Here is a 27,478-nt window from a genome sequence, read left to right as displayed (position 1 = left end):
CCACACCTGAATAGAATAATTAGGTCATTAGCAAGGCTGTGGAGAACTGATCTACACAAGGAGGAGGTAATTAAGCCATTTCATTCCAGTGTTTTGTACCTGTGGCACATCTAAAAACTGCAGGACACCGGCCCTCGAGGACTGGAGTTTGACACCCCTGACTTAAATGAACACTAAATTAATTTATGCTTTAGCAAAAACAGAAAAACATATGCTTAACATCAGCTAATGCAATTACATTTAATATTACTCAAAAAAGAAACTTACAATGTATGGACTTCCTTTCTGCCCTTTTCTGATTTTAATAACTGCTACGTATTTGTTTCCTATTCTGACCTTGTTTTTATATTCTTACCTTTTGTGAATCTGCATGCTTTAATTTGCCTGTCACTTTGCTGCTGGTACACTTTAATTTTCCCAAATAAAACTATTTTGTTTTCTATTATATTATATTCAAAATGCTTTTTACTCGGCTATACTCACAACCTACATGAAATCCGAAGGTCTAATTTGTTTTTACAGTTTTCTAAGGGGGTCCTAATACAAAAAAACATTAAAAAATATTTCATTTTGGGGTTTAGAATTTTTGTTAATTGAAAAAGATTTATAGCTAAATTTTTGATTTGATTTATTTATTCCACACACTTTTTAAAACAAGAAAAAATAGCAATCAGTAGGACAGAGAAAACATGAGCTTACAAAATCAAGAACAAAATAATTAGTTTACCACTACTTTCCAGTTTGACAAGGAGTAGAAAGGGTGAACACTTATTTAATCTTACCCCTTATCTCAATTTATTGAAACATATTACTCACTGACTCAATTATCAAAAACATTGTAATTAAAACCATGTAATATTCACTTGCCTGTTCAATATGTTGAGCTAAAGAGCCAACAAATAAATTATATAACATAGATGAAATCTTTTGTTGTATTTTATCTAACAGGAGAAGATGAAATATAGTCCAGATTCCTTAAAGACAGAGAAATACCTTTTAGTTTTGCATGTACAGTCAGACACTGTTTTCCTATCATCCTACCAATCTTTCATTTTTCAACCCGTACCTTTACGTACTGCAGTACAAACTGTTTAAAAGTGGTGTATTCCTGCTGCCATACAGACGATGGTGGACAAGCCTTCAGTACCAGAGTACAAGGTGGCGGCGGTGCAGAAGTCGCGCTTCATCCTGCTCCACTACAGCGTATCCAAGGCGCTGTGGGATTGGCTCATCCTGCTGGCTACCTTCTACGTGGCCGTCACCGTACCCTACAACGTTAGCTTCTCCCCACACGACGACTCCATCCCTGCTTCCCGCTCCACCATTGTCAGTGACATCTTAGTGGAAATGCTGTTCATTATTGGTAAGAGCTGGAAAAACAAAGATTAGAAAGTTGTAGAATTTAGGGATTTGTTTTGAGCTTCTAAATTCATAATTTTGTTGCATAATTTCTAAAAGGAAGCGGCTCTGAAAACTGTAAAATTTCATATTTTTATCATGAAAAATGATTTTCCAACTCTCTAATTGTACATTTAGTCTGTACAATTTGATATGAATGTGATTTTTAGTTTTTGAGTATCACACAGGGTCAAGCATTAAATCTTGAAAGAACTGCTTCACCTAAAGAAAATTTAAGTTTTATAATTGTTTAGCAAGAGTCCAGAAAAACATTTGCAGGATTAGCTGAAGATTTCAATTTGATATATTTGTAGAACAGTGGGCAAATATTGTCAAAATATGAAATGTGAATAGACTCATACACTGCTTAAGCACTAAATACAAAAAAGTATTTTTGGTCTAGTTCCAGGGGTAAGTAGAACATTGGTTACATGGGTTAAGTCAATACTTCCCTAATATTTAGGAATGGTAGTATTTATAAGTGAAATAGGCAACGTTCACACTGCAGCCTGAAGCGACCCAATTCACATTTTTTTGTCAAATCAATTTTTTTTTGGCGTGATCGTTCACACTTCCAAATATATACGACTTGTGTGTGATATCCAATGTGAACTGCAAACAACCTGAAAGTGTCCCGTACGCGCAGTAGAGGGCGCAATAACGTCACACATAGAGTGCTTAGTGATTTGCTAACCGCCAAAAAAACGACGAAGAAGTGCTCCGTGCTTGCGGAAGTAAACATGGATGCTAATGGTGGAACATAGCTTACAACTTTAAATTTGTTTTCCGACCGGAGCCAGGATATTAACAACTTAATCCTCATTGTAGTCCGCCAGGGTTGCGCGTATCATGACGCAGAATAGTGACGTTTGTCGAATATCAATGACGTTCAGTTTGGATGAATGCGACCTGACCGTTCAAGATTCAGGTCAGATTAGAAAAGATCTGATAAGTATCAAATATCCAAGAGGTCTGGGTCGCATAAAAAAAAAAATCTGACTTGTGTTGTTCAGACTGTCATGAGAAGATCAGATACATTTCGCATAACGGCAAATAAAAAAATAATAATAATCAGAATTGGGTCACATCAGGCTGCAGTGTGATCACAGCCATGATCTGCCGGTGGAACCGGTACTTTTTCTATCAATATTAAGAAATTACTAACTTAAAACAAGCTCATATTTCTTGTTGAAAAGTTAATTTTGTCTCTTTTTTTTTTCAAATTTACTCAGATATAAGGTAAGAAAACTAGTATCTTATCTTACATTTGCTCTAGAAACTCGACCAAAAATACCTAGTAAGATTTTGTGTTTTTGCAGAGTAGAAGACTTGATGCTTATTTTAAGAAAGTGCACACATCTCCTATAGTAGGTTTGTTTTTCACATAGGGTATTACATGGCATGTAAAAGGGGTGGGGGGAGTGTTTGTAAATCGGTTATCATAACACATTGGTAGATATTTCACGATTTGTAACAATGAATTTAGGTAAGATTTGGATCCCTTGTGTCAGAAACAGACAAATCTGTCCAACGCATCTCCTGATTCACATTATATCCCAGCTCTTTCTTTGAATGGGCCAAACCCCATCCACAACTGCATCTTTTTCTGGTTATACTTTTGTGTTTGCAGTGATAAGCTCCGGTTTGATTTTCTATTAATGTTTTAAGAATCACCATGACATGGCTGCCTGTTATTGGGGTGATTTTATAATTTCAGACATTATCCTGAACTTTCGTACCACCTATGTGAGCCAGTCAGGTCAGGTGGTGTACGAGTCTCGCTGCATTTGCATTCATTATGCCACCACTTGGTTCTTTGTGGACCTGGTGGCCGCCTTGCCCTTTGACCTACTCTATGCCTTCAACATCACAGTGGTGAGTACAGCCACATTTCCTGTTTTGCACTCCTTTACTTGATCCTTGCCAATTCTGCTCAATCAAGTGGTATAATCAAGAGGAACTGACATTTTCAAATTCCCGTTCTCTGTTTAGACCTCTTTAGTCCACCTCCTGAAGACGGTCCGTCTTCTGCGTCTCCTTCGGCTTCTTCAGAAGCTTGACCGTTACTCTCAGTACAGCGCCATGGTGCTGACCTTACTGATGTCTGTTTTTGCCCTGCTGGCGCACTGGATGGCCTGCATCTGGTACATGATCGGTCGCAAGGAAATAGAAACCAATGAAACCTGGGAGATAGGTGAGTCTTAAGTATTTTTTTTATCCCTGAAAAACATTTCCAGGATATCTCAGCAAGAGAAACTCATCCATGTGTTCATCTTTAGTCACATTGACTAAAAGAGGCTCACACCAAAGTTTTCTGGAGCAAAATGGGAAGATATCAGGCTTACCCTTAACAACAAAGTAGGCCATGCAAGCAATGAAACCGGAGGCAGAGGCCGGGGCAAAGCTCCTCTGCAGTAATGTGAGAAAATAATAAACTCAAACAAAAATGATTTATTGTTCATGTAGGTGGTTTTAAAAGCTGGTAAAGTTCAGTTATGGGCTTCCTCTGCCTTTGTCTTTCTTCAATAAATGTGGAATCTTTTGTGTTTTTGATTAGATTTGATTAATACCAGATTATTTTTATTATGTTCAAATCTATATAAAATCTAATGTCTGTATTTATCCCAAAACTGGGTTATTGTAGCCATCCAGTTTTAAAATGCCAGCTTGCTATTACTGTCCATATCCTCATTTTGGCAAATACCCACATACAACAGAAACTGCCAATGATTTTAGCTTTTCTCTCCATCTTTTCACTGACATCAGACGTTTTACTGACCGACACAAAGAGAGGGAGTTTTTGGAAACGGTTTTGCTTTGCTCCCCAGGATGGCTCCATGAGCTGGGCAAACGTCTGGAGACTCCGTACATCAACAGCACAGTGGGCGGCCCGACGGTCCGCAGCTCCTACATCGCTGCTCTCTACTTCACCCTCAGCAGCCTGACCAGTGTGGGCTTCGGGAACGTCTGCGCCAACACCGACGCCGAGAAGATATTCTCCATCTGCACCATGCTCATCGGTGGTACGTTTGACACCAGGTTGTCTCTCTCTCTGTGTCTCTGTTTTGTACGACAGTCCAAGAAATCCAGCAGGTGTCGGGTAGAACTGCTTGGCTGGGTTTGGAGACGCAGCTTGATGCAATCACCATCTTTCAGAAACAGATTATTTCTGCTGAGGTGGCAATAATAAGTGCGACAGCCCAGCAGATTATCATGGGTTTATTTTACTGCCTGTAAGAATGATGGTGATGATGTAAACACAGCAGTGATTTAGTGTCAAATCCCTATGGATGAAAGAGCAAATAAAGCTTTAAAAGTTTGAAAGGTTGAACTTATTTGAGCTCCAAAAGAGAGTTTTGGGATCAAAGTTTTAGATTTATCTTTAGTTTAATCTTTAAAGAGATTTTGTTTGTGCTGGTGAAGCTGCTGGGCTCTCTGTTTATCAGCTATTCTGCTGTGACTTTGGATGAAAATATGTTGATGTTTTTGAATTTCCACTTTTTCCTGTTTATTAATATATGCAAATTTTAGAATGTAGCACAACTAGACACTGCAGGAAGTTTAAAAATTACCATTTGGAATCAAAAAAAGACTTGGGGAAATTGTCTAGAATTGGTTTATTGTGTTTTAGACTTAGACTTAGACTTGTACTTTATTGATCCCTTGGGAAGACTCCCTCAGGAAATTGAAGTTACCAGCAGCTCCCAGGCAAAAAACAAAGATAACACACAGTAAGCAAAAGTGCAAAAGAATACAAAATACAAATTAAATACTAAGGTACACACTAAATGTGAGTAACCAAAACCTTAAATTATGCAAGAAAAACCTTAAATTATGCAAGAACAAGGAATAAGAATATAGAATATAAGAATATAAATACAACACAAAAAAAATATAAGAATTTGGCGGATAGATTGACCAGTGATATCGTATTGCACTATGTGGTTAAGTATGGAGAAAAATACAAGGGGTCACTACTCCTTCTACCCTCTGTCCTGTGTCACCCCCCCCCCCCCCCAATGAGGAATTGTACAGTCTGAAGGCATGGGGGACAAAATAGTTCTTAAATCTATTGGTCCGGCACTTGGGAAGCAGCAGTCTGTCACTGAACAGGCTCCTCTGGCTGCTGATGACGGCGTGTAGAGGGTGGCTGCTATCGTTCATGATGTCCAGCAGTTTGTTCAGTGTCCTCGCCTCTGCCACCGTCACCAGAGAGTCCAGCTTCATGCCGACCACAGAGCCGGCACGCCTGGTCAGTTTGTCCAGTCTGGACATGTCCTTCTTGGATATGCTGCCTCCCCAACACACCACGGTGTAGAAGAGGACACTGGCAATCACAGGCTGGTAGAACATCCAGAGCAGTTTGCTGCAGATGTTAAAGGACCGCAGTCTCCTCAGGAAGTACATCCTGCTCTGCACTTTCCCATACAGGTGACTAGTGTGTTTTGACCAATCCAGTTTACTGTCCAGCCACAACCCGAGGTATTTGTAGGAGTCCACGACCTCAACCGCAGTTCCCTCTAATGCGACTGGTCTCGGCTTTGGTCTGGACCTCCCAAAGTCTATAACCAGCTCCTTCGTCTTAGCGGTGTTGAGTTCCAGGTGGTTTGTGTGGCACCAGAGAGCAAAGTCCCTCACCAGACAGCGATACTCCTCCTCTCTGTCATCCCTGATACATCCAACTATGGCTGTGTCATCAGCATACTTCTGTATGTGACACAGCTCCGAGTTGTAGTGGAAGTCAGAGGAGTACAGGGTGAAGAGAAGAGGGGCCAGCACTGTGCCCTGTGGGGCTCCTGTGCTGCTGACCGTCTCAAACATGTAGTAAATACTGTTTATGAATTTATTAGTAGTTTAAAGTTAGTTCCAGTGGAGGATATTGTTTAATAATCTCTATGAATCAATAGAAAATGTTTCCTGAATGCTAAGTTTTTGTGACGCAAAAATGTTTTTGCAAACCTTCAATCGGGCATTTATCCAGTAAAATTCAGCTGAAAATCAATTTGAGAGGAGAATATTAAAAATTAAAAAGCTGTAACCACCTTGTAGTACACTGTAAAACATTGGAGCTGCATTTAGTTGTGTCAACTGTCTTCTTCTCTTTTAAGTCGAATAAATTTAGTGAGTTTTAGGTTTTGAACCTAAATGTGAGTTTGTGAAAGATAAACTTACAGCGGTAAGTTGTGTTAACTTTTTATTAATTTTGTCAAACCTCCAAGAGTGGAATAAACTAGAGTTTAAAAAAACTGAAAGAAGAAAAACACAGCAGTGGGAACTATTTCCCAGAATGCTTAACGGCATGTTTTCGTGTCCTGAGATGGAAGTGCCTTACATTGATCTGACTCTTGTGTTATTAGGAAAAATGTAAATGTTTCTGGGCTGAATTCATTGAGATGTTTAATAAAATTAATTCAGATCAGAAATTTTGTTCATGCAATTTGAAACAAAAATTTAAAATATTTTAAAGTAAAAATAATTATTTTAACTTAATAATGTGAGTAAAAATAATAGAGAAATGTGGCTCTGTAACGAGGAGAGGACAGTTTTTTGCTGCATATTGTGAAATAATTATTTGGTTTGAATTTCAGCGTTAAGTTAAAACTCACAATTCAAGATTAATAAACTTAATGTTTATACAACTTCTGAGTTAAAACCAAAACATTTTTCTTGTTGACTTTAATTGCATTTGACTCAGCATTTAATCTTCTTTTGTACGTATCTGATATTAGATATAAATTCAGATTTAATTCTTGCATTTTAACGAGAGCGTATATAATTTGTAAACTCCATTGTTATGCATAGGAACTTTTTTTCTGCCGTTATTGAATTTGCGGTTTGTCTGAATGTTCAAGCAGCCCCAGCAAGAATCTGTGTTTTAAAATAAAAAAGAAGCTAAAGATAATACCAAAAAAAGGGATTCTGTAAGGATTTTTCCCGTTTTGTGTTTGGCCTTCTGTTTCCCCGCTTTCTTTTGAGTTAGCTCACCTTTTTGTCCAACAAAGAAAAACTTGGTTGGCTTGTTCATGTATCTCAGTCGCAGCCCCATTAATTATTGCCTCCATCTGCCCCAGCTCTGATGCACGCTGTCGTCTTCGGTAATGTGACGGCCATCATCCAGCGCATGTACTCACGCCGCTCCCTCTACCACACGCGTATGAACGACCTGAAGGACTTCATCCGTGTTCACCGTCTGCCCCAGCAGCTTAAGCAGCGGATGCTGGAGTACTTCCAGACCACATGGTCTGTCAACAACGGCATCGATGCCAACGAGGTGGGAGTCTCCTTTGTTATCACAAGATGCTGTCCCTCAATGACTTAAAGATTAAGAAATGGTGATTTTGTTTGTGTGTGTGTGTGTGTGAAATCCCCTCCCAATCCTTTCACACCATCAACTGATTTAAAATATTCCAACAACTCTGCGCCTTATTACATCAAATATCCCCAGCTCCTGCACGACTTCCCAGATGAGCTGCGGGCCGACATCGCCATGCATTTGAATAAGGACATCCTTCAGCTGCCGGTTTTTAAAGGGGCCAGCCGAGGCTGCCTGCGCTCACTCTCCCTTCACATTAAGACCTCTTTCTGTGTACCTGGGGAGTACCTGATACGTCAGGGCGACGCTCTGCATGCCAACTACTTTGTCTGCTCCGGTTCCCTGGAGGTACTGAAGGACAGCATGGTGTTGGCGATATTAGGTCTGTTTTATGGCAAACCTGCACAGAAACATGTTCATAAGAGATAAACAGGAACAGGAAAGTGATTGTTGATGTTTGGGATTTTAGGCAAAGGGGATCTGATCGGGTCTGACTTGCCTGGAACTGATCAGGTGATAAAGACGAATGCGGATGTGAAGGCGCTCACCTACTGTGACCTTCAGTACATCAGTGTGCGCGGCCTGACAGAGGTGCTGGAGCTGTACCCAGAGTATGCCAGTGTGTTCACCACCGACATCCACAACAACATCACCTACAACCTGCGTGAAGGCAGCCAAGACGAGGTACCGACACACTCATCAAACTCCTGCAGAGGATTGTTTTGTATTTAATCAAAATTGCAAATTTACTACCTGGATTAAATTTTTTTTTGTTAAATTTGTTGCCTCTGCAGTTGGGTAACATTTGGTCAACAGGAGATTCAGTTGTTTGAGAACAGGGCATTTCTTAACCATTTTAGACCTAAGTTTGAAATCTCTGCCTGGATATTTTTGCGTATTTTAATTGTACGCAGTTCTTTAAAGGTCATGTGATTAAATATATATTTGCCCATTTATCCATAACGACTGGAACTTTCAATATCTAGTGGTTTTGTTCAAAATTTACCGTCTATTAAAAGAGTGTTTCCCCAGATTAATTTCAGTTCCTTCTACGGCGGGAGTGAAATTACCGTAATAACCTGATATTGGCTGGAAAGTGCAACGTCTCCCCTTTCAGAAACTGTTGGAATTTTTAAGATAGCGCAAAGTGTGGCGGGATTACGATACTGCAAATTTAGCTGCATTGCTGCTGCTACGTTCAGTGTGGAAGGGTTAAAAGTTACTTTAAAGGCCTCCTGTCACTTTAAATCCAAACAAGCTGCTTCTGGTCACGCCCCCCAACTCAAGGTTTACATCCACTCATGAAAATGTCTGCAAACAGATGCGCAATTTTACAACCATACATCTTTGAAAAGCAGAAGTAGAGCCTCCTGCACAACCAACAAGAATGCAGCAAGTAGTTTCTGGATGACAAGTCAGCAACAAAACACTTGTCTTTTCCAGCAGCCATTTTACAGCACATACAGCAGTAAAACCAGTTGAATAAAAGTGCTGGAGCTCCGCTTGGGGTGGTAGGTAACGGCACAACGTCCGTTGAATGTGACTTAACAATCGGGAGGTTTTTGAAGAGAAGCTCAATTGAGTTTCTGCAGCCAATACAGGCTTTTTTTATCCTAATGAATGATAAACATCAACCAAAAATTAACCAAGATCCATGTTGCAGTTCTGCAAGGTGTGTACATAAAAAACTTAATAACATAAAAACTGGCAGAGAACTGGAACCCTGCTATTGTTTGTAAAAATAAACAAACATTGCAAATAAACCCATAGATCAAAATCATAAAAACATTTACCATTATCACACAAACGTGGCCAAACAGTGTGGAACAGGACACACTAAGCAATATAATTTTGCCCCCTAAGATGCCTTTGTCACTCTACACGAGTCTTGTTCTGCCACAGCAACCAAAGGCCAATTACTATGAGTGGGTGCCAATGTCAGGCAGGCACATCATTTCATTTCCCCAAAGCCCAGCAGGATGCTGCTCCCAGTGCTGTCTGACAACCAGCAGTAATTTCAGAAAACCTTACATAACTACTATAATATAGAGACAAAATAGGAACCTGCATCCAATTACATTATAAAACCGGACATCTTAAACCACAGTCACATAAAAAAGTTTTATGTCACCCTAAACCACATGTGTCAAACTCAAGGTCCGGGGGCCAAATCTGCCCCTCTGCAGCTTTTTATGTGGCCCTCTAGACTCCAAATTACAACAATAGTTTTTCACAAATCCTCCAAATTCACACAAAATCAACAGATCCCCACATTTTTTCTGATTTTACTGCAATTTTTTCTCAAAATTGGTTGGTCAAAAAGGTTGGGTTTAACTAAATGCTGCCTCAGACTTACTTACTTGATGTCCAGTTGATCGATACAGCGATTAATAAAATGTCACATTTAACATCACAGATTAGCACAAATATAAAAATTCTTTACAAATATTTCTAACTTCAAAATATGTGATTTTGATTACAAAAATCTACAAAAACAATCACAAAATCCTAGTGGGACAGGTATTTATTAATATTTTAACAGCTAAATGGGTTTTATCAATACATTCTGCCACAATTCATGTTTTTGATATGGCCCCAAATGAAGCTGAGTTTGACACCCCTGCCCTAAACCATAAAGTCTGAGCCAACACCACTCAGCAATTTGCTTTTTATAATATCTGTATTTTTCAGCCACAGTACAAACTGCGTAAAGAAGCTCTCATTGTTATGTTAATTTATCTTAGAAAATGCCTTTATGAATTAAAATATGATTAATGTATCCTACAATCTCATATGGCTACAACAGTTGCTGAATAAATTCAATTTAGTTTACTTTTACTTCACAAATTCACAACACATACAAGCCCTGGAGTGTAAATAGATGTGAACATGTATTCTCCTTTTGGTTTTTTCTTCACTTTTCTGCTTTTCCAATCATTATAATGGGGTAAATTAAACGTTATGCTAATATGACAAACACAGCTAATGAACTGTGTAATAAGAATACATTAGTTCAAGTACCTTACTTCTTGTTGAAGGTTTTTTTAAAGTCTAATCAACACGGCAAACCCACAACCATCACAGTATGTGTTCCTGTGCTTACGTAGGTTTGCTAAATGAATGTTAAAGTAAACCATAAGTGTTATTATTCAATCATGAGATTAAATAACAGAAAAAAAGGGTTTGTAGTTAGCAAAAGCAATTAAAGAAAATGAAAATGTAAGTGTGCCTAAAGCCATTGAGTTTTAGCAGAGTTGGGTAGTAACTAGTTACTTTTACGCATTTGCATTTACTTCAGTAATTTTTTTGAAACGTACTTTTGCTACGCTGTACTTTTAACTTTTACTTAAGTAATTTTATTATGAAGTATCGCTACTCTTACTTGAGTAAAATTTCTGGATTCTTCAACTTCAAACATGTTTTAACCAAAAATTCACCAGACACAGATCTGACGTTTCTGTTCAGGTTGTAGTTTTTTGTTGAAAGGAACGGATTTGGAAACAATTTATTTTGTTATTTTTTGTTACATGAATTTGGTTATTACCGTCATTTCTGTCCTTAAAATACCAAAAGTTCCACTTGACTTTATATTGTGGTCTGTCTGATGATGCCATTTTTAATATCAAACGATTGATAATTTGATCAGTTAATCAGTACTTGAGTAGACTTTTTACCAAATACGTTTTTACTCTTACTTGAGTAATTTTTGGATGGCTAAGTTTTACTTTTCCTTGAGTAAAAATATGTTGAACAAGGTTTCCCCCAGAAAACTTGCAAAGCCCGGGTGGCTGGGCGCCAGGACAGTCATTCATCCAGCAGCCATTGTGTTTTTGAGTTAAAAAATGTTTAAAGTTGACAGAAAATTTGGAAATATTACTTGATAATTATGTGTTACTGGAAGATTGGAAGATTAATACCTGAACACCAACTATAAAGTCTTAAAAAGTGCAAACATTTTTAAAAAACTTAAATAAATAATGCTTAGCCTGGTGGGGGTACAAGTAAAGCCTGGTGGCCCGCCAGGCTTATAATACACAGGGGAAACCCTGTTGAAGTAGTACTATGAGTTTTAGAAGCCAGACTGTTACTTCAGTTACTGCAACACTTGTATCTAGTATCTCATTAACAGGATTTTAACCCATGGTTTTATAACCGTCACATTTTAAAGCCATGGCTGATATGGACTGAAATGGAGAACAAGACAACAAAAACGTTGGGTAGCTATTTTGTATGGCATTTTTCTGAACTGAAAACAAATTAACGGTGGGATGTCTGTGGTGTGTGACTGACAAAAGTGACAACTCTCCCTCTACTCTTTCTAAAAACTGATTGTTGTTAACAGTCTGTTAGTTCCTCTTGATCCCCTCTAGTCGTCTCCATTGTTTGAAAGTTTTGTTGCTCATTAGTTTAATCTTTTTTTTTGTTTGTTTGTTTTTTATCCTCGCCTTGTTTTGATTTTTATAGTTTGGAACAGGAAGGATGAGACATCTGTGATGGGTTTGCTAATTAGAGGACGTCTTTTTGTCAGTCAGGCTGAGGGACGCAGCTTTCACTGTATTAATTAGGACTTCAAAAGCTGAATGATGCTCAACATTTTGATACCCCAATGCAAAGTTAAACTGGCAAATTACCAATTCTCTGCATGTAAACTTAATAGAAGTTAATTTTCTTCATTTCAGTGTTTTTCCGCTATTGTGTTTGATTTAGCTATGTTTCCCTGGTTGAAGAACAAAGAATGGTCAAATTTATAGCTGCCAGACATCGAAAACAGATGACACACATTGTTATCTACACACTCGCAGTGAAAATATATATAAAACACAAAGGTTGTTGCCATATTGGCTTTTTGTCATGTCTTAAAATGCAAGTAGAATCAATTAATTGGTGCTTTCAAATGACACTGGTAATGATTCAATCTTACTAATCTGAACAGCTATCCAGATCTACTGTTTGGGATTTTGTCAAGTGTAACAACAAACTGTAAAACATTTGAAGGTGGTTTAACTTGAAAATGCAATTTAAGTTGACAAGAAAATTGTTTTGGTTCTAACTCAGAAATTAAAGTTCATCAAGTTGATTTAACGACAAGAAACAAGTACATAAAATTTGTTTTTTTAAGTTCTGATAGTTCATTAATCTTGAATTGAGTTTTAACTTAATGCTGCAATTTAAACCAAACAGTTACTTGGTTTAGGAGTTTGTTTCTACCAGCTTTTGCTCTGAAATCGTTGTCCACTGTTCTTTGAAAAAAAAGCTCAATATTGAATAGATTGGATAGGAGAGCATATATGAACACAGATTTGAAATCTAGATATAAATTTAGATGTGGACTTATTAATTGTTAATAGCTCTCATCTCGGGTCATTTGGTGCAAAATTTCCATTAGTTTGATTCCATTATAATCTTATTTATCCTCATTTTCAAAGAATAAGAGATACTTTATGTGGGCTACCACAATCTAAACTGATTCAAACTTTAATTTCCTTTTCATCGTTTATTTTTAAACTCAACCGTTTGCTTTGAGGATTAAATTTAATGCCTTCTTCATAGAGCTTGTCAGCCACTAATTGTGTGTCTGTGTCAGTTCCTGCAGAACATTTTTCATCGATTAGAGAAGGCTGCACCACTGCTAAATAATTAGCCTCCCCATTGCTTAATAGCCAAAACTAATTTTGCCACGCACCAGGAGAAAAACAAACTTACAAGTAATTAGGTTGGGGGGAAAAATGTCTGGCGATTCATTCAAATATATGCAGAAACAAAAAAGTGGACCAATGACCCATCCTGAAACATTACACAAGCTAACCTTAAACTTTAACAGCTCATCTGTTATGTTCATTTTCCATTTTCAAAGTTCTGCGATGAAGATAATTGGCAATTTTCCTCCACCGGTTTCATTTGTTTTATGAGTTGTGCATTAAATTAGTTGAGATTATTAAAAAATGTGATTACCAGTGTTATAAAAACAACCATCTGGGGCGGCGAATGCACCGACTGCAATCAGTTCATAATTGCAGCTGCGACTCATTGCCTGTAAAACTCCAGGCTTCATTATTTTTGGGGATAATCTTGAGAACTCTTGCTCATTTGAGCTTCCATTATTGAGCTGAAGTGGCAGTAAATGACAAATAGGAAATTGTAGCATCTCATAAGGAACAGATGTAAAAAAAATAACAGTAATAAGTCAAATTCCAGAGGAGGGAGATAAACAAATAAATAAAGCAAGGGGAGAGAATTATTATTTTTTTACTTTTTGATTGAAATTAATAAATATTTTCTGTAAGTAGCAGATCACTTTCAAAAATCTGAGTGTTCTTAAAGGGCCAGGTGTGCCAGAATGTATTGATAAAACTAATTTAACCGTTAAATATTAATAAATAGCTGTTTGTTTCAGCATTTAATTAGTGTTTCTTAAAATAAAATAATATTGAACATCTTTTCACCAGCATTGGATGGACTGATCCAATCCTGGTGTTTTGTTTTTCTTTTGTGGTTTTTTTAACAACCAAAATCACAGATTTTAGAAATATTTGAATTTTTATGATATTTCCACTAATGTATGATGTTAAATGTGGCTTTTTATTAATCGCCATACAACACATCAAGTAAAGCTGATGTTAAACTCAATGTTTTTGGCCAATTTTGAGAAAATTTTACAGTAAAAATCAGAAAAAATTTGGGGATTTGTAGATTTTGTGTGAATTTTGAACATTTGTTGAAAAACTGGAGGGACTTATTCATGTAATTTGTAGTCTAGAGGGCCACATAAAAAGCTTCGGCAGGCCACATTTGGCCCACGGGCCTTCAGTTTGACACATGTGGTGTAGAGGATTTCTAATTTAATATTTAAGCAGCATGGTTTTAAGGGGAAATTGATGAGGTTGGAAAATACATTTGAAAAGGTTAATTATTTACACATTTACTTGCGCAAATCTGGACGTCTTATTAAATGATTAATTCCTGTGACGATCCTCTCTCTTCCTGCCAAGCTTAACACGCACCACTTTATCCTTTTAACCTCTTTTGGGTTGAGGTTTACATGCTAAGTTCATTTCGTTTCCTTCAAAAACTGCTTATTTTTTATATTTTGACTCAGTTGTGCTTTTAAGAAGCTTACCATATTTTCAAACGTCTTCAAACACACTAAAAGTGCAGTTTTTCCCAACTTGTCGTCTTTTGTCTCCTTCCTTTTTGTCCCTGCAGGGCTTCAGCAGATTCTGCAAGTCGCCCAGACTTCCCCATGTGAGCTCTGCGTTCATTTAATACCCATCCAGGTTTTCAAAGTGTTTTTATTCCCTTTTACGATGTGCTTTCTGAACTTGTTAGTACGTTGTTACAGAAACGGGAGCACTGCACTGCATGCACGGTCATAGAAAGGGCATATTATTGAGGATTCATTTTCATACGAAACATCTACAGCGCTCTCAGTGAATCCAACATTTTAATAAGCCTCAAATTTGAATATTTAAGAAAGTAAAGATGAGGTTTTGTCTTTCTTAAAAGAATTTCAGTCCCGATTCATCCATTTGGTCTACTTTCTAGTGAAAATATCTTAGCCAAAACCAACTAACACGTAACTTTTCAGCTACATGTAAAGGCTTGTTTAAAGTAAATAATTCCTTAATGTTCATGAAAAAGTTCTTGATCTATTGGCAGATTATTTAACTTATAACAAGACATTTTTCCCATGTTATAAGTCAATTTATCTGCCAATAGAACAAGAACTTTTTCATCAATATTAAGGAATTATTTACTTTAAACAAGCCTCTATATGTAGCTGAAAAGCTACTTTTAAGTTAGTCATATTTTCAGTGGAATAAGAAACTAGTCTAAAATTATTTTGTAAGATTTTGTGTTTTTGATGTGCATAGAAATGATTTGAAAATCTATCTTCAGGTATTTCTTAGCCCACTTTTGATATTTTAAATAATTTATCTCAGGTATACAAAATACAAAACCCACACATGCAAACTGAGTAAGTTAAATCTTTTTTTGTTTTGTTTTATTTTACCCAGAGACAATTATTCACACCTTGAGAAAGAGTCAGTCTCCTAAAACTACACAAAATACAAATACACATCAAATGGTAAAGTTAAATCCACTAAGTTTATGCAGCTTAGAGTTGGCAAGTATGCATTAAATGATGAGATTATATCACCTCATTGCCTAATAATTACACACAGTGTAATTAAAGGCAGAAGAAGCAATTTCCCCTGGTTTCCAGCAGCCTGTGGATTTTTGAGGCAATCCCTCCTGTTTTTCTGGGACATACGGTGCTGCAGCTGGTTCTGTGGGACGGTCTGGGCGAGGTTTTCCTCTCCAGGTTGAAGCTCGTTTAGAAGAGACAGGGCAGTCCAGTCCCGGGAGTTAGCTCACTAACTGGGTCAATAACTCTCTGAAATCTTCTGAGCTACTTTTCTTATCTTGTACCGTACGCTCACCCATCTCTTCCTGCTATTTTTAGAGCTGAGGTCACATTGCTCACTTTATTGGTTGTTGAAATGTACTTGCAGCTTCAGGAGTGATTGGGGTAATTAACCTTTAGCTGGAATCGACACAGGCTCTTTCTAAATCAATAATATATATTAAAAAAAAATCAATAGTTGCTCATCATTGTATTGATCTGCTGGGGTGATAAGATCTGTTTTTGCAACATGTATTGCATTTCCTGGTTTTATATTTTAAAGAGCAAACCAGGATTGTTTTAGTACATACTGTCTCAAAAAATCTTTTTAAAAAATAAAATACGAAAGAAAATTCAGTTTATTATATTTTGCAAGAATTGCTAAGTGGTACTAACATCACTTACAAAACTTATTTATATTTGTTGTAAAGGACTCTTGGTTTATAGTGGAAATTTTTAAAAAAATGAACACTTGGGAGTGGCGCAGTCAAAGTTTGGACTTAAACGTGATGGAGATGTTGCACCATTACCTTAAATAGGTCCTCCAAGCCCAAAACTGTCAAATGAGGCTGAATTAAGACAGAACTGCAAAGAAAACTGGGTCCCACAGTAAAGTAAAAGTAAAATCAAAGCTTAAAACCCACCTGTGTAGAGTTGCCTCTGATTAGCAGTAAATGAAACATTGATCAACATATTTGATGTGTATTTGCTTGATGATTTTGATAATATATGGCAAAATGTAATGTTTTTAAGACTGCTGTGTCTATTTATTGTGCTCCTTTCCAGCAGTCACCAAAGCTCCCTCCTATTGTGGAGACGAAGTCGGACGACCCTGATGACGCCTTCCACCTCTCTCCAGCCACGCGCTCTCGGCGCAACCTCTTGCTGCCCAATTTCACCAGCCCGGTTCGCCGCACCTCCCTGGGGAACCTGCTAGGAGACGAGCTGCGTCAGTTCAACGCCCTGCGACGTTGCCGTTCACCAAACCTCAGCCGAGGATTCCCTGGACAAAGCTTATCCCCTCAGCCACCTTCAAAAAAAGAGCACAGCACTTCCTTTTCCACCCCAACAACTCAGGCTTCAACTTCAGCCAAGGACGAGCTGGGAGACGAGCAAAAACCTGCAAAGTTGCTCATCCCGACAGTGATGTGTTTTCCACCACCGGATCTCAGTCCCAGGTATCAAGACATATTTACCTAGCTTTTCTACTTAGGTAAAAATGGCAAGATGAAGCTGAATGACTTGAATAATGCAGTTTGTTTTGATAGTATTATTAGTTAACTACCTGTTGAAACTGATGAAGTTTGTACAATTTCACGTCCATATCATTAGAACTAATACGGATCTTTGGTATCTGAAAAAATTAATGGTGATAAATCAATTATTAAAATAATCGTCAACTGATTTAGTAATTGAGTACTCATTAAATGGAGAATACAGACTCAAAAAAGACCATTTGCTAAAAAAAACAAACAAACCTAACCCTAAAAGCATATTCAGCAAAATGCTTTAACCTGTTCAAAATATATATACTTTTTGCATTTAAGATACACAACACCTTTGTCCATAAATTTGTTCTATACAAAACTCCTCAAATGGCATAGACGTAGCTTTCCTAGACTCAAATTCACTATAGGAATGCTACATTGCTGCATTTTACACATTAAAATGTTTGTTTTCTTATTTTAAAAAGCAATTGAATTACTTATTTGCATCTTAGTGTATTTCTGATATTGCATAAAAAAAAGGCTTAAGTGGTTAAATGAAAATTCAAACCATTTTTTTTTATCTGATTAATCAATTAATCGTCAGAATGATTGATAGAATAATCAATCCTTAGTTGTTTTTTTTTCTCTTCACTGCTGTCTGCACAACAAATTACCCACTGGGGATAAGAAGACAGGAGAGGTAAAAGAGATATGAAAAAGAAGAGGATGATGTTTTAATAAATTATTAGACATATGATATAAGGTGTCAAAGTGAGGTATACAAAACTTTGCAGGCAGTGGCACATTCCACAAAGTAAGTGGAAAAATGATGGACAACCTCAAATAAACAGCAAAACATTTCAAATTTGGACTCAATATTTGACATACATTTAGCTATAATAAAACCAATTGGCTTAAAACCAGCTCCCTGTTCAAAAATCAACCAATCCAAAGTGGTCACATATCCAGCCAGGTTTATGCTAGGAGCTAATGAATGGTTATAAAAAGAGTTTGAATTCTCTGCAAAGTGCTAAAGAAGATTTTACAAAACATCAGGGGGGCTGTCTGCATAAATAACAGTGTTGATTAGAGTAAATCCCAAATAAATTCAAATTGTGCACACAGGTATAATTTTAAAGAAGCGTTGGAGTTCACTCCAATAGAAAAACACCGAAGAAGAATGATGCTCAGTCTGATGGCGTCCCACAACTCCTGTAAATGCATATTACAGCAGATGTCACAGTATTTCATTACTAGAGGACCTTATCTTGCTGCCCTACCGTCTGTATTTATAATGTATCACCCAGTAAGCTCCACATGTGGGTAAGCGCTGGTTCATACAGCTCAAATATCTCATCCCATCACATCGAAACCCACATGGGCGTCTGCCAGCTGCAGCTCTCATGGCACATTCTTGGATCATCTTGTGTCTCTGATGATAATTGAAAAAGCTCTACTGTAACATTAACCCACATTCTCCATCTCCTATCAGGGTTGTAGATGGCATCGAAGACAACGGCCACACGTTCCATTTCACCGTGGAGCACAGCAAGCCCAGCTCCAGAACAGGTGGCATCACCCCAGGTAAGGCACACCGCCCCCCAGCCACAGCGGTAAGCTGGAGGCCAGATGGCGTGGAGGTAAACCGGAGAGTTCAAACAGTGGGTGCATGTGAGGCGGGCCTGCCTCCTTCTGGGGAAATCTGAGAGCGCAGCAGAAAGGAAAGACAGCCAGGTGTCCACAGAGTCAGAGAACATGTGAAAGGACAAGTGAGGTCAGAACGGGGTTCTCACTGTCTGAGTTTCTGCTGATGTCTGTTGGCTTCAGGTCACACAAGGTCCGGTTGATTTACTTTACTGGAGTCAATATGCAGTTTTTGCAGTGCATTTGTAGTACGAAATATATGATGGAAATTTTCTGCCATAATTCGAGAGCACACATTTTCAGTCTGAAAGCAGGATTTCATCTTTCTTCTCAAAACTTTTAGTACTTTTGTTAACATTTTCAGTTTGAAAGCAGGACTTCATGTCTTTCTTCTTGAAACTTACTCCTTGTATTCAAAGCTTCTGCTCTCTTTCAAATATTCACTGTGCTTTCTCAACTCTTTCTCCTCATGCTCAAAACTTCTCTCTGCTTGGCTCAAAACTCCGTGTGCGAACCTCTCTGCTCGCGCCCAAAATAAAAAAGTACCGTCGCCTGGCAACCTCTCAGCCGATACGTGTGCTACAATCGATAGTAGCCACACAGGCACACCCACTAGAAGAAAACAAATGCACCCAGTATAACACTTTCATTCTATTGGCTGAGAGGTTGCCAGGCGACAGTACTTTTTGGTTTTGAACGAGAGCAGAAGTGAATTCGCAAGCGAGCAGAGAGGTTTGCAAGCGGAGATTTGATCCACGTAAAGTTGCAAATCTTATGTTTGTGAATAAATGCATTTTTTTGATTGTAGCAGAAAGTAAATGATGTCAACTATAATCGCTGCTGAGGAACATTAGTAATTTAGAGAGAAAAGGAAAAGCAAATTCACAGTGACTAATGCTTTAGCCTTGACCAGAGCTAACGTATGGAGGAATATTTTTATTTTACTATGCGCTGGTTCTCTGAAAATCTTCAAAAACTCACTCTGACTTATTTTAAAACAAAGGTTCATAACCAACAAGGCTGCCATCCATTCCTCCATTATCTTCTTGTTGTTTTTTGTGTTATTTTTTAAGGCTGGAAGTGGATCTGATTCCATTATATAGACTTTTAAAATAATCTCTACCTTCTGCAAAAGCATAAATACAAACTATTGTCTGTTTTCATGGTTCACTGTGCACTGTGCTTCCTAATTACTCTCTCTGGGATAATGTCACAAAGCTTTTTGTATCCGCTAAATATGTCCAAAGAGTAATTTGTGTTTCACATACTTCTCACACAAGGTCTGCATTTTAGCAAAGAGCTGCTCTGTTGCCATTTCGCCACATTTAATTTGGTTTAGTTAAAAATCTTCACTTTTTAATTTGTGTTTGTGTAAACTTGCACCAAAGCAAAAAGCAATGGATTCTCAAAGACCAGCTCTGTTCATAGATTATGAGGAGTGTCTCAATCTTTCCTGATCTGGAGTTTGCAGTGAAGAAACATTTTTTACCCCAATCTCCAATTCCTACAGCCACTGAGGCAAAAATAGCTGTATATTGCTTGTATCTTTGGTGTGTTTATCCCTGTGTTACAAGTGCAGTTTGTGTCATTGATCCAGGGGAAAAAAGCAGATGGTTTGCATAAAAAATTTGAATAAAAACGTAGCAAGATGCATATTTTTGTAAATTTGCCCATCTAGTTTCTTGCTGCAGAACAATTCGTGCCATTTCTAAACTATTTATTCTTGTCTTTTTTCACTTTTCTGTGTTAACACATTGTGTTATCATGTCACAAAACTCATAAAACAGAGGCCTTGAATTTCAAATGTTTTTCACAAATGGAAAAAGAAAAATGAAAATATGCACATTCTTAATAACCAGCACGGATTATAAGTGAGCAATAATTTTATCATTCTGAATCTATAGATCCACAATGTTTTATTAAAACTCATATAAAGTTAAGATTTCTGTGATGTGATTTTTTTTTTCTTATGTGTTTTATCTTTTTCTCGTAATTCTCCAGAAACCACACAAACAAATGCCACTCTGCTGCAGGAGACGGAGGAGGTGAAGGAGAGCATAGCTCAGCTAAATCTTAAGGTAAAGTAAGTTAAAACAGGATTAAGAGTAAATATGATTTACGGCCATGAAATTCTGTCTTTGCAAAAATATGTTATGATATAAAACCAGTTTTAGCACAAGCACAAATTGGGATTTTGTTTACTTATTGGCACCTCTGGTGACAATGTGTGAACAGCCTTGAAGCAAATTAATCTTATATGAAAACAGCACTTATTTTTGTTTTTTAATTTTATTTGTATTATTTCAACCTTTATTTTGAGGACATTTTGTCAGTGGAGGAATAAATATTACAACCTAGAGGAGCAAGCAACGTATATTTTCTGTGTCTTTCCTTTCTTTCTCTCTGCCTTTCTTCTTGAAAAGCTACAAAAAAATAAAGGTCACTATTTCCACAATTATTATTTCTTGATCATTTTAGTGATCAAAAACAGAAAATGTTTTGTTTTTTTTTTTTGTTTAGTTTCCAAACTACTGTTGGCATGTTTGATAACTTGCTTGTTTTTTTTGTATTTCCCGTTTTGAGAAGTGACTAAAAGAAAAGAGCCTTATATCTTAAGTGATGAATTTTTTACATATTAAATAAAAGGAGTCTTAATGTTTTTTTTTATTATTTTGTTTTGCTACCTACCTCATAGGTGACTGTATTTACAAGGATGTTGGTTGCTTGTTGGGTGTTTTTTTTTGTTTGTTTATTTCTTTTTCTTCCTTGTTGGAATTGTGATTTTTTTTATTTATTTATGTGAAACGCCTAATAAATATATTAAACACTAAATATAAGGAGTATCAGCAAGTCAATCAGTGATATTATGCTGCAATAACATAATTTGATATATTCAAAAAACAAACATATTGGAGTTGCATTTGGTGCGCCCAGATGGACCCAGTAAGGTGCGGTCAGAAGTTAATATTAATTAATCAGCAGGGCACTTCTGCAATGCAGAAGAACATCAGGAGTGCTGACTTGGAAAAACTCAGGACAGTGCAGCTCTGAGGTGGCATTTCTAACCCCCTCCCCCAAACATCTTTTCTTCTTCTCTCATTAGGACATCTTTGTTATTATATTCACAAATAAGGCACCAAATAAACTTCAACACACAAGCTGATTAATTTTCCCTCTTTTTAGGACTTAGGCTTAGAATATGTTTTTTCCTTCTACTGACTGTTTTAGTATTGAATTGTACTGTAAAGTCCTTACTGGCAAACGTCTGAATGGGGCGTCTTTTTTTTAAAACAACCTTTTCGTTTTATTAAGCGTAATATTGTGTGTGACCTTAGAAAGTTAAATACTATTCGCGTTCCTTTAAAGGCAGCTGTAGTTTATTCTAGGATGCTTAAACCACCAACATTTGACCTATAAAACAACTAACTAGTAACACAAACCCCCTTTTCCAGTAACATTTGTGCACATCGTAAACATCTGTGTGTTTTAATGTAACAGCATGAGTGAGGTATGAGTCGCTCCAGTACTGCGTTAAGTGAATGCATAAATGTAACGGCACCTTCCAGTGTCTCTCTCCCACCCAATGGGAAGACTTGAAGGATTTAAACTGTTTTGGAGTAGTTCGGGATTTTTTTATTGTTACTGGAATATGATGGTGGCCTCCTTCCATACAATCTGAGTTCAATTCAATTACCAAACCTAAAAATATTTTTGTTTTGATCCATTTTTGTTAATAGCAATTTTCAATGTAGGTGAAACCTGGAGAGTTTTCTTTCTTTGTGCTATTTTCCAACCACTCATTCATTTTTAGCCTGCAGAAAAAGCGCTAAGCCGGTAAAAAAGAAAGTAAACTGACCAATAAAATTTAGGATTTGGCGTTCCTGTCCCCACATACTCACGGATGTGCACCTCGTACAAGATGTTTTGACACAAATTATTTTTTTCTCCACAATTTTGTTAATAGTAGAGAAGGGTTAGATCATAAAATCAAACTTTTTTTTTTTACTTAAAGAAAAATTTCAAGGTGCGCACAGCCTTGCAGCTGCAGGCACTATTGACCTCATTGATGTATTTGAGATTGGAGTTGGTTTAATTACTGCAGAAATCCACTTTATCTTGGTCCCCTATTGGCGAACCTGTTAGCTTTAGCCTCCAACTGGATTTAACTGAATTCAAGCCTTGCTTCAACAATTCTGAACTATTCTTTTAAGTTTACTTTGCTTGACGTTGTTGTAAAAAGCTTTTTAGTTGTAATAACATACTTCTGTGCTCTACACAGGTGGGCGTATTAAACCAAGAAGTATCAGAACTCACCAAGAGCCTTCACAACATGATGCATCTCCTCCAGGCTCATATATCTGTAAACCACCACCACAAAACCCCCTGCCTTTCAAGTCCTCACTCTGTTCATACAGTGTCCAGCTCTCCCATGGCCCCCAGCACCTCCACAGCTTACTGCCTTTATTCCAGTCCGCAGAGTCTCAAAGCCTGGGGCCACCAAAGTGCACCAGTCGCTACCCAGCGGAGCTACAGCGAAACTGTTCAGTCCCATAGCAACCAGTCTACCACACCAATCTCTGATGCTTGTCTGCGACTTTCACTAAACTCTTCATCTAAGTTAGGTTTATGCCATAGCACTGAAAGCATGACTTTACCTGTATGGACCAGCCCATCTCCGTTTCATGTCGGTGGAAGTCCTGACTTGGTGCGTCATTCAAGTCGGGATGAGTCCCGACCTCTTGGTGCTGGTCCAACCTCCATCAGCCAGTCCCATCCCACGCTGTGTCTGCAGCCTTCCAGTGACAGTGATGAATTCGCCTGCCTTCTATCCAGCGCTCCTGCAGGTACATCCACACGCAGCCTGCTGGACCCAACGCCTCAAACCTCCAGTGATGTTCTGGGTCACAATCCGACCTTCCAGATCCACGACTCGCACTCCTCCCTCCCTGCCACCTCTTCACCACCTGCATTACCCAGCCAACCGTCCGACTCCTCTCTGGATTCGGGATCACCACAGATGGATGTTTCGGCGCCCCGTCTCACGCTGGGTGACCCCTCTGCTTCAGAGCACACCAGTTTGGAGTGTCTGCTGGGCAACAGGGACTCTGTGGAAAGTAAGGACAGCGAGAGCATGTCATCACGAAGGTCCAGCATTGGCGGTCAAACTCAGAGCACCGAGCAGTCATGGTGCCTGGATCTCACAGACTGAAGCGTCCACTTTTCAGTTAAACTTGGCAACAGTAGCTGCGTTTCCACTGACCATAAAATTGCGAAAATTGGAATTACGTAAATAAATTCACATGCCAATTTCAAAATGTCTGTTTCCCGCATACACTTTTTCCCAATGGTTTCCTAAGATGGCAGGTCGCCTGTTTTCTTCAGATAACTAGTTCATTTTTCAATGGTTTTCTCGAGATAATGAGTTAATCCTGATTATTAATTTGTGTGTTAAACCTCATTCCATCCTTCAATGCATGCCGTTATGCACAATTGCAAGTGGCATCCATTTAAAGGCTGGAATGAGATTTAAAACTCCTGATCTCAAAAACCATCAGGAAATTAACTCTTTATCTCTAGAAAAGCATCGGGGAAAAGTGTATTTGGAAAACAGGAAGTTATCTCAGAAATAATTAACTCCCTGTTTTGAGAAAAAACATTGGGGAAAAGTTTTTATCAAATCGTCCTCTCTCGGCTTCCGTAGATTTGTACGCCTATCAGAATTGGTGTTTTTTGCAAAACTGAAATGGAAAAACTTTTTCCCATCCAACCAGTTTGTATACAGCAGCAGCACGCTTATTTGTGGGAACTGATCTCCTTGGACGACATGCAGCTGGCTCCACCAGAGCTCTCTGCGTCGGGCAATTCATCAAAACGTGAGTTTATTGAATCGGTAGCTCTTCTGTAAACTCGCTGACTTCAATTTCCCCCAAATACTACATATATATGTAGTCGCCCTTAATATAAGGAGCTTGTTGCTCCAACGTCTAAATAAGGCTGCGATCACTGCTGCCTGAAGTGACCCAATTCCGATTTTTTTTTTTTTTTTTTTTTTTTGGCCGTTATGCGACTCGTATCTGATCCTTTCATGACAGTCTGAACAACACAGGTTGGATTTTTCCGAATGCGACCCAGACCACTTGGAGATCCGATACGTATCCGATCTTTTCAAATGTGACCCGAGTCTCAACGGCCAGGTCCTGAACGTCACTGATACTCGACAAACGTCACTATTCTGCGTCCTGATACACCCAAAGCGGGAAGAAAAACAACAACCATGGCGGACTATAGTGAGGATTAAGTTGTTCAAGTGCTGGCTTCGGTTGGACAACTTCAAAATCATAAGCTATGCTCCACCGTTAGCCTCCATGTTTACTTCCGCAAACACTTCTTCTTCTTCTGTTGCGTTTTATGGCAGTTTACAGATTTTGTGCATTACCGCCATCAACTGGACGGAGATGTAACTTCAGAAATTAATTTTTTTACTATACATCTTCAAATCAAAAAAAAAAATTACTAAATTATATTCATACTTATACACTCACACACACTAAATCCTCTCAGCTATACCGCAAACACTGAGCACTGCTTCTGTTTTACAGCGGTTGGGAAAACACTGAGCACTGCTTCTGTTTTACAGCGGTTGGGAAAACACTGAGCACGCTCTCTGTGACGTCATTGCGCCCTCTAGTGCGCATGCGGGACACTTTCAGGTCGTTTGCAGTTCACACAGGGAATCGCATACAAGTCGAATATATTTGGAAGCATGAACGACCATGGCAAAAACAAAATCCGTTTTGACAAAAAATTGGAATTGAGTCACTTCAGGTTGCGGTGTGAACGTAGCCTAAGCCTGATGATGTCTGATAATGGGCACTACTGCAGTTGCTAAAATATGAATAAAACTCGTAAGTTTTTAGATCCATCACCACCATTAGTTTTAATGACTGAGCACATAAACAAGCTTGTATACGTGTGATTTAAATTCAGTTACTTATTTCATGTTAACGCCTCAATTGCGAAATTGTGTTTTTTCGACATTAGCAGATTATCGGAAAACGTTTGTGCACATTTGTAATGGAAACGCATCTATTGTCGCTTTATCGACATGCATCTTCATACAGTTTAAAACGTCTCTAACAGATTGTTAATCTGTACTTTTTGTTACCATCCTAACTCGTGGGCTCCTGCATTTGTCACTTTCTATGCAACAGCATGTTTTTGTGCATTATATCGGCTTTACTGAAGTGTGTCTTCAGCTCCGCCACAGGAGCCGCAGTATATATGTTGTATATTTTTCCAGCGTCCTCAATCATTTTGCCATCTATGAAACCTGTTACCTCTCTTGCATGGTAAAAGTTGTTTATTCTTTTTCCTAAGGAAAAGTGTGTAAGCATTCTACATTTCTACATCTACTATTGATTGTGTACACAAATACTGTATTTATACAGAAAGTGAGTCTGAGCTATTGGATATTTTCATATAGAGAAAAACTACCATGGCATGCCTCACTTTGCATGTATGAATATGTGCACTGCATAGATTGTCTGTTTTTTTATTATTTTATTGAATGTCAATCCAAAATTCAGCTTTTTTTTTCAGACTGTTGTATATCCACTGAACTTTTACTTTCTGTGCCCTTCAAATTATCTGGAAATTTAAAGACATTTCCTATTTTCCACACTGTCAAATTAAGTATAACATTTAAAATTTTAATTTCGTCATATTTTCTGTAGTAAGCATTCAAAATACACCTCTGCTGAAGAATACAAACTAAATGTCCATATTAAACTGAAACATTTAAATCGTGTTCATCCACACAAATTCCTCAGAGGGAAGCACAAATTTTCCTGATTAATTAAGAGTATTTTATTCTTTCTGAAAAGTTTCTCCTTGGTTGTCAAAATAAAAAACTGAGACCGCATCCTGAGTATCTTTACTGTGTTGAGTTGGCTGCATAGTAATGTTCATTATCCTGCTGATTGAGCCAATCAGCAGACCCACAACACCACAGATTCTGCGTTATACTTAAGATTTTTGGGGACTAATTCAGTCTTTGGTTCATGTTTGACTCAAATGAAGTGATTTTTGTAAAAAAAAAAAAAAAGATAAAATAATAATATTCTCCCAAATAAAGTTTAACAAACTCCACATGGTTATATTTGGGAGACTTGTCAGTCGTTTTTTAAAGAATACTTAAATTTTTTTTTTATTAATGCTGCAATTACATTTATTTTGAAGAGATTTTTAGGTGTACCAACACCTGTGGCAACGTTTTTTTTTTTTGTGAATAACATACATAAATTGAAAGTTGAAAATGATTCCTGTGCTCTATAAGATTAACTTGTTTTTTCAACCACTGCTGAAAACCGTCACCATTACTGTGCATGAATCACAAGTTTAAAAGAAAGAAAAGACTTGAACAAATGCATATTTCTGTATATTTTTACTAAATTTTCACAAACTCTAAAAAGAAGTGGAAATATTCTTCACAGAGAGACTAATTACACTGGT

General features: G+C 37.8%; 1 protein-coding gene across 3 annotated transcripts in view; it reads left to right on the top strand.

Moving 5' to 3' along the window:
- Window positions 1–26,881, top strand: part of LOC102231366 (potassium voltage-gated channel subfamily H member 4-like) — a 52,287-nt gene extending 25,406 nt beyond the window's left edge. For 2 of the 3 annotated variants that reach the window (XM_023341592.1, XM_023341591.1), the window contains 12 exons: window positions 1,123–1,363; window positions 3,116–3,273; window positions 3,391–3,592; window positions 4,227–4,421; window positions 7,470–7,669; window positions 7,844–8,093; window positions 8,181–8,395; window positions 14,915–14,953; window positions 16,902–17,293; window positions 18,816–18,907; window positions 20,969–21,045; window positions 23,247–26,881. In XM_023341592.1, the coding sequence (XP_023197360.1) occupies window positions 1,123–1,363; window positions 3,116–3,273; window positions 3,391–3,592; window positions 4,227–4,421; window positions 7,470–7,669; window positions 7,844–8,093; window positions 8,181–8,395; window positions 14,915–14,953; window positions 16,902–17,293; window positions 18,816–18,907; window positions 20,969–21,045; window positions 23,247–24,176 (2,991 nt within the window). In that variant the 3' untranslated portion in view covers window positions 24,177–26,881. The remainder of the gene's footprint in view (window positions 1–1,122; window positions 1,364–3,115; window positions 3,274–3,390; window positions 3,593–4,226; window positions 4,422–7,469; window positions 7,670–7,843; window positions 8,094–8,180; window positions 8,396–14,914; window positions 14,954–16,901; window positions 17,294–18,815; window positions 18,908–20,968; window positions 21,046–23,246) is intronic. The other variant, XM_023341593.1, reaches the window with a different exon arrangement.
- The last annotated feature ends 597 nt before the right edge of the window (window positions 26,882–27,478 follow it).

The sequence above is a fragment of the Xiphophorus maculatus genome, chromosome 10 (genome assembly GCF_002775205.1).
Source record: "Xiphophorus maculatus strain JP 163 A chromosome 10, X_maculatus-5.0-male, whole genome shotgun sequence".
Lineage (NCBI taxonomy): Eukaryota > Metazoa > Chordata > Actinopteri > Cyprinodontiformes > Poeciliidae > Xiphophorus > Xiphophorus maculatus.
This window is presented reverse-complemented; position numbering and strand designations above follow the sequence as displayed.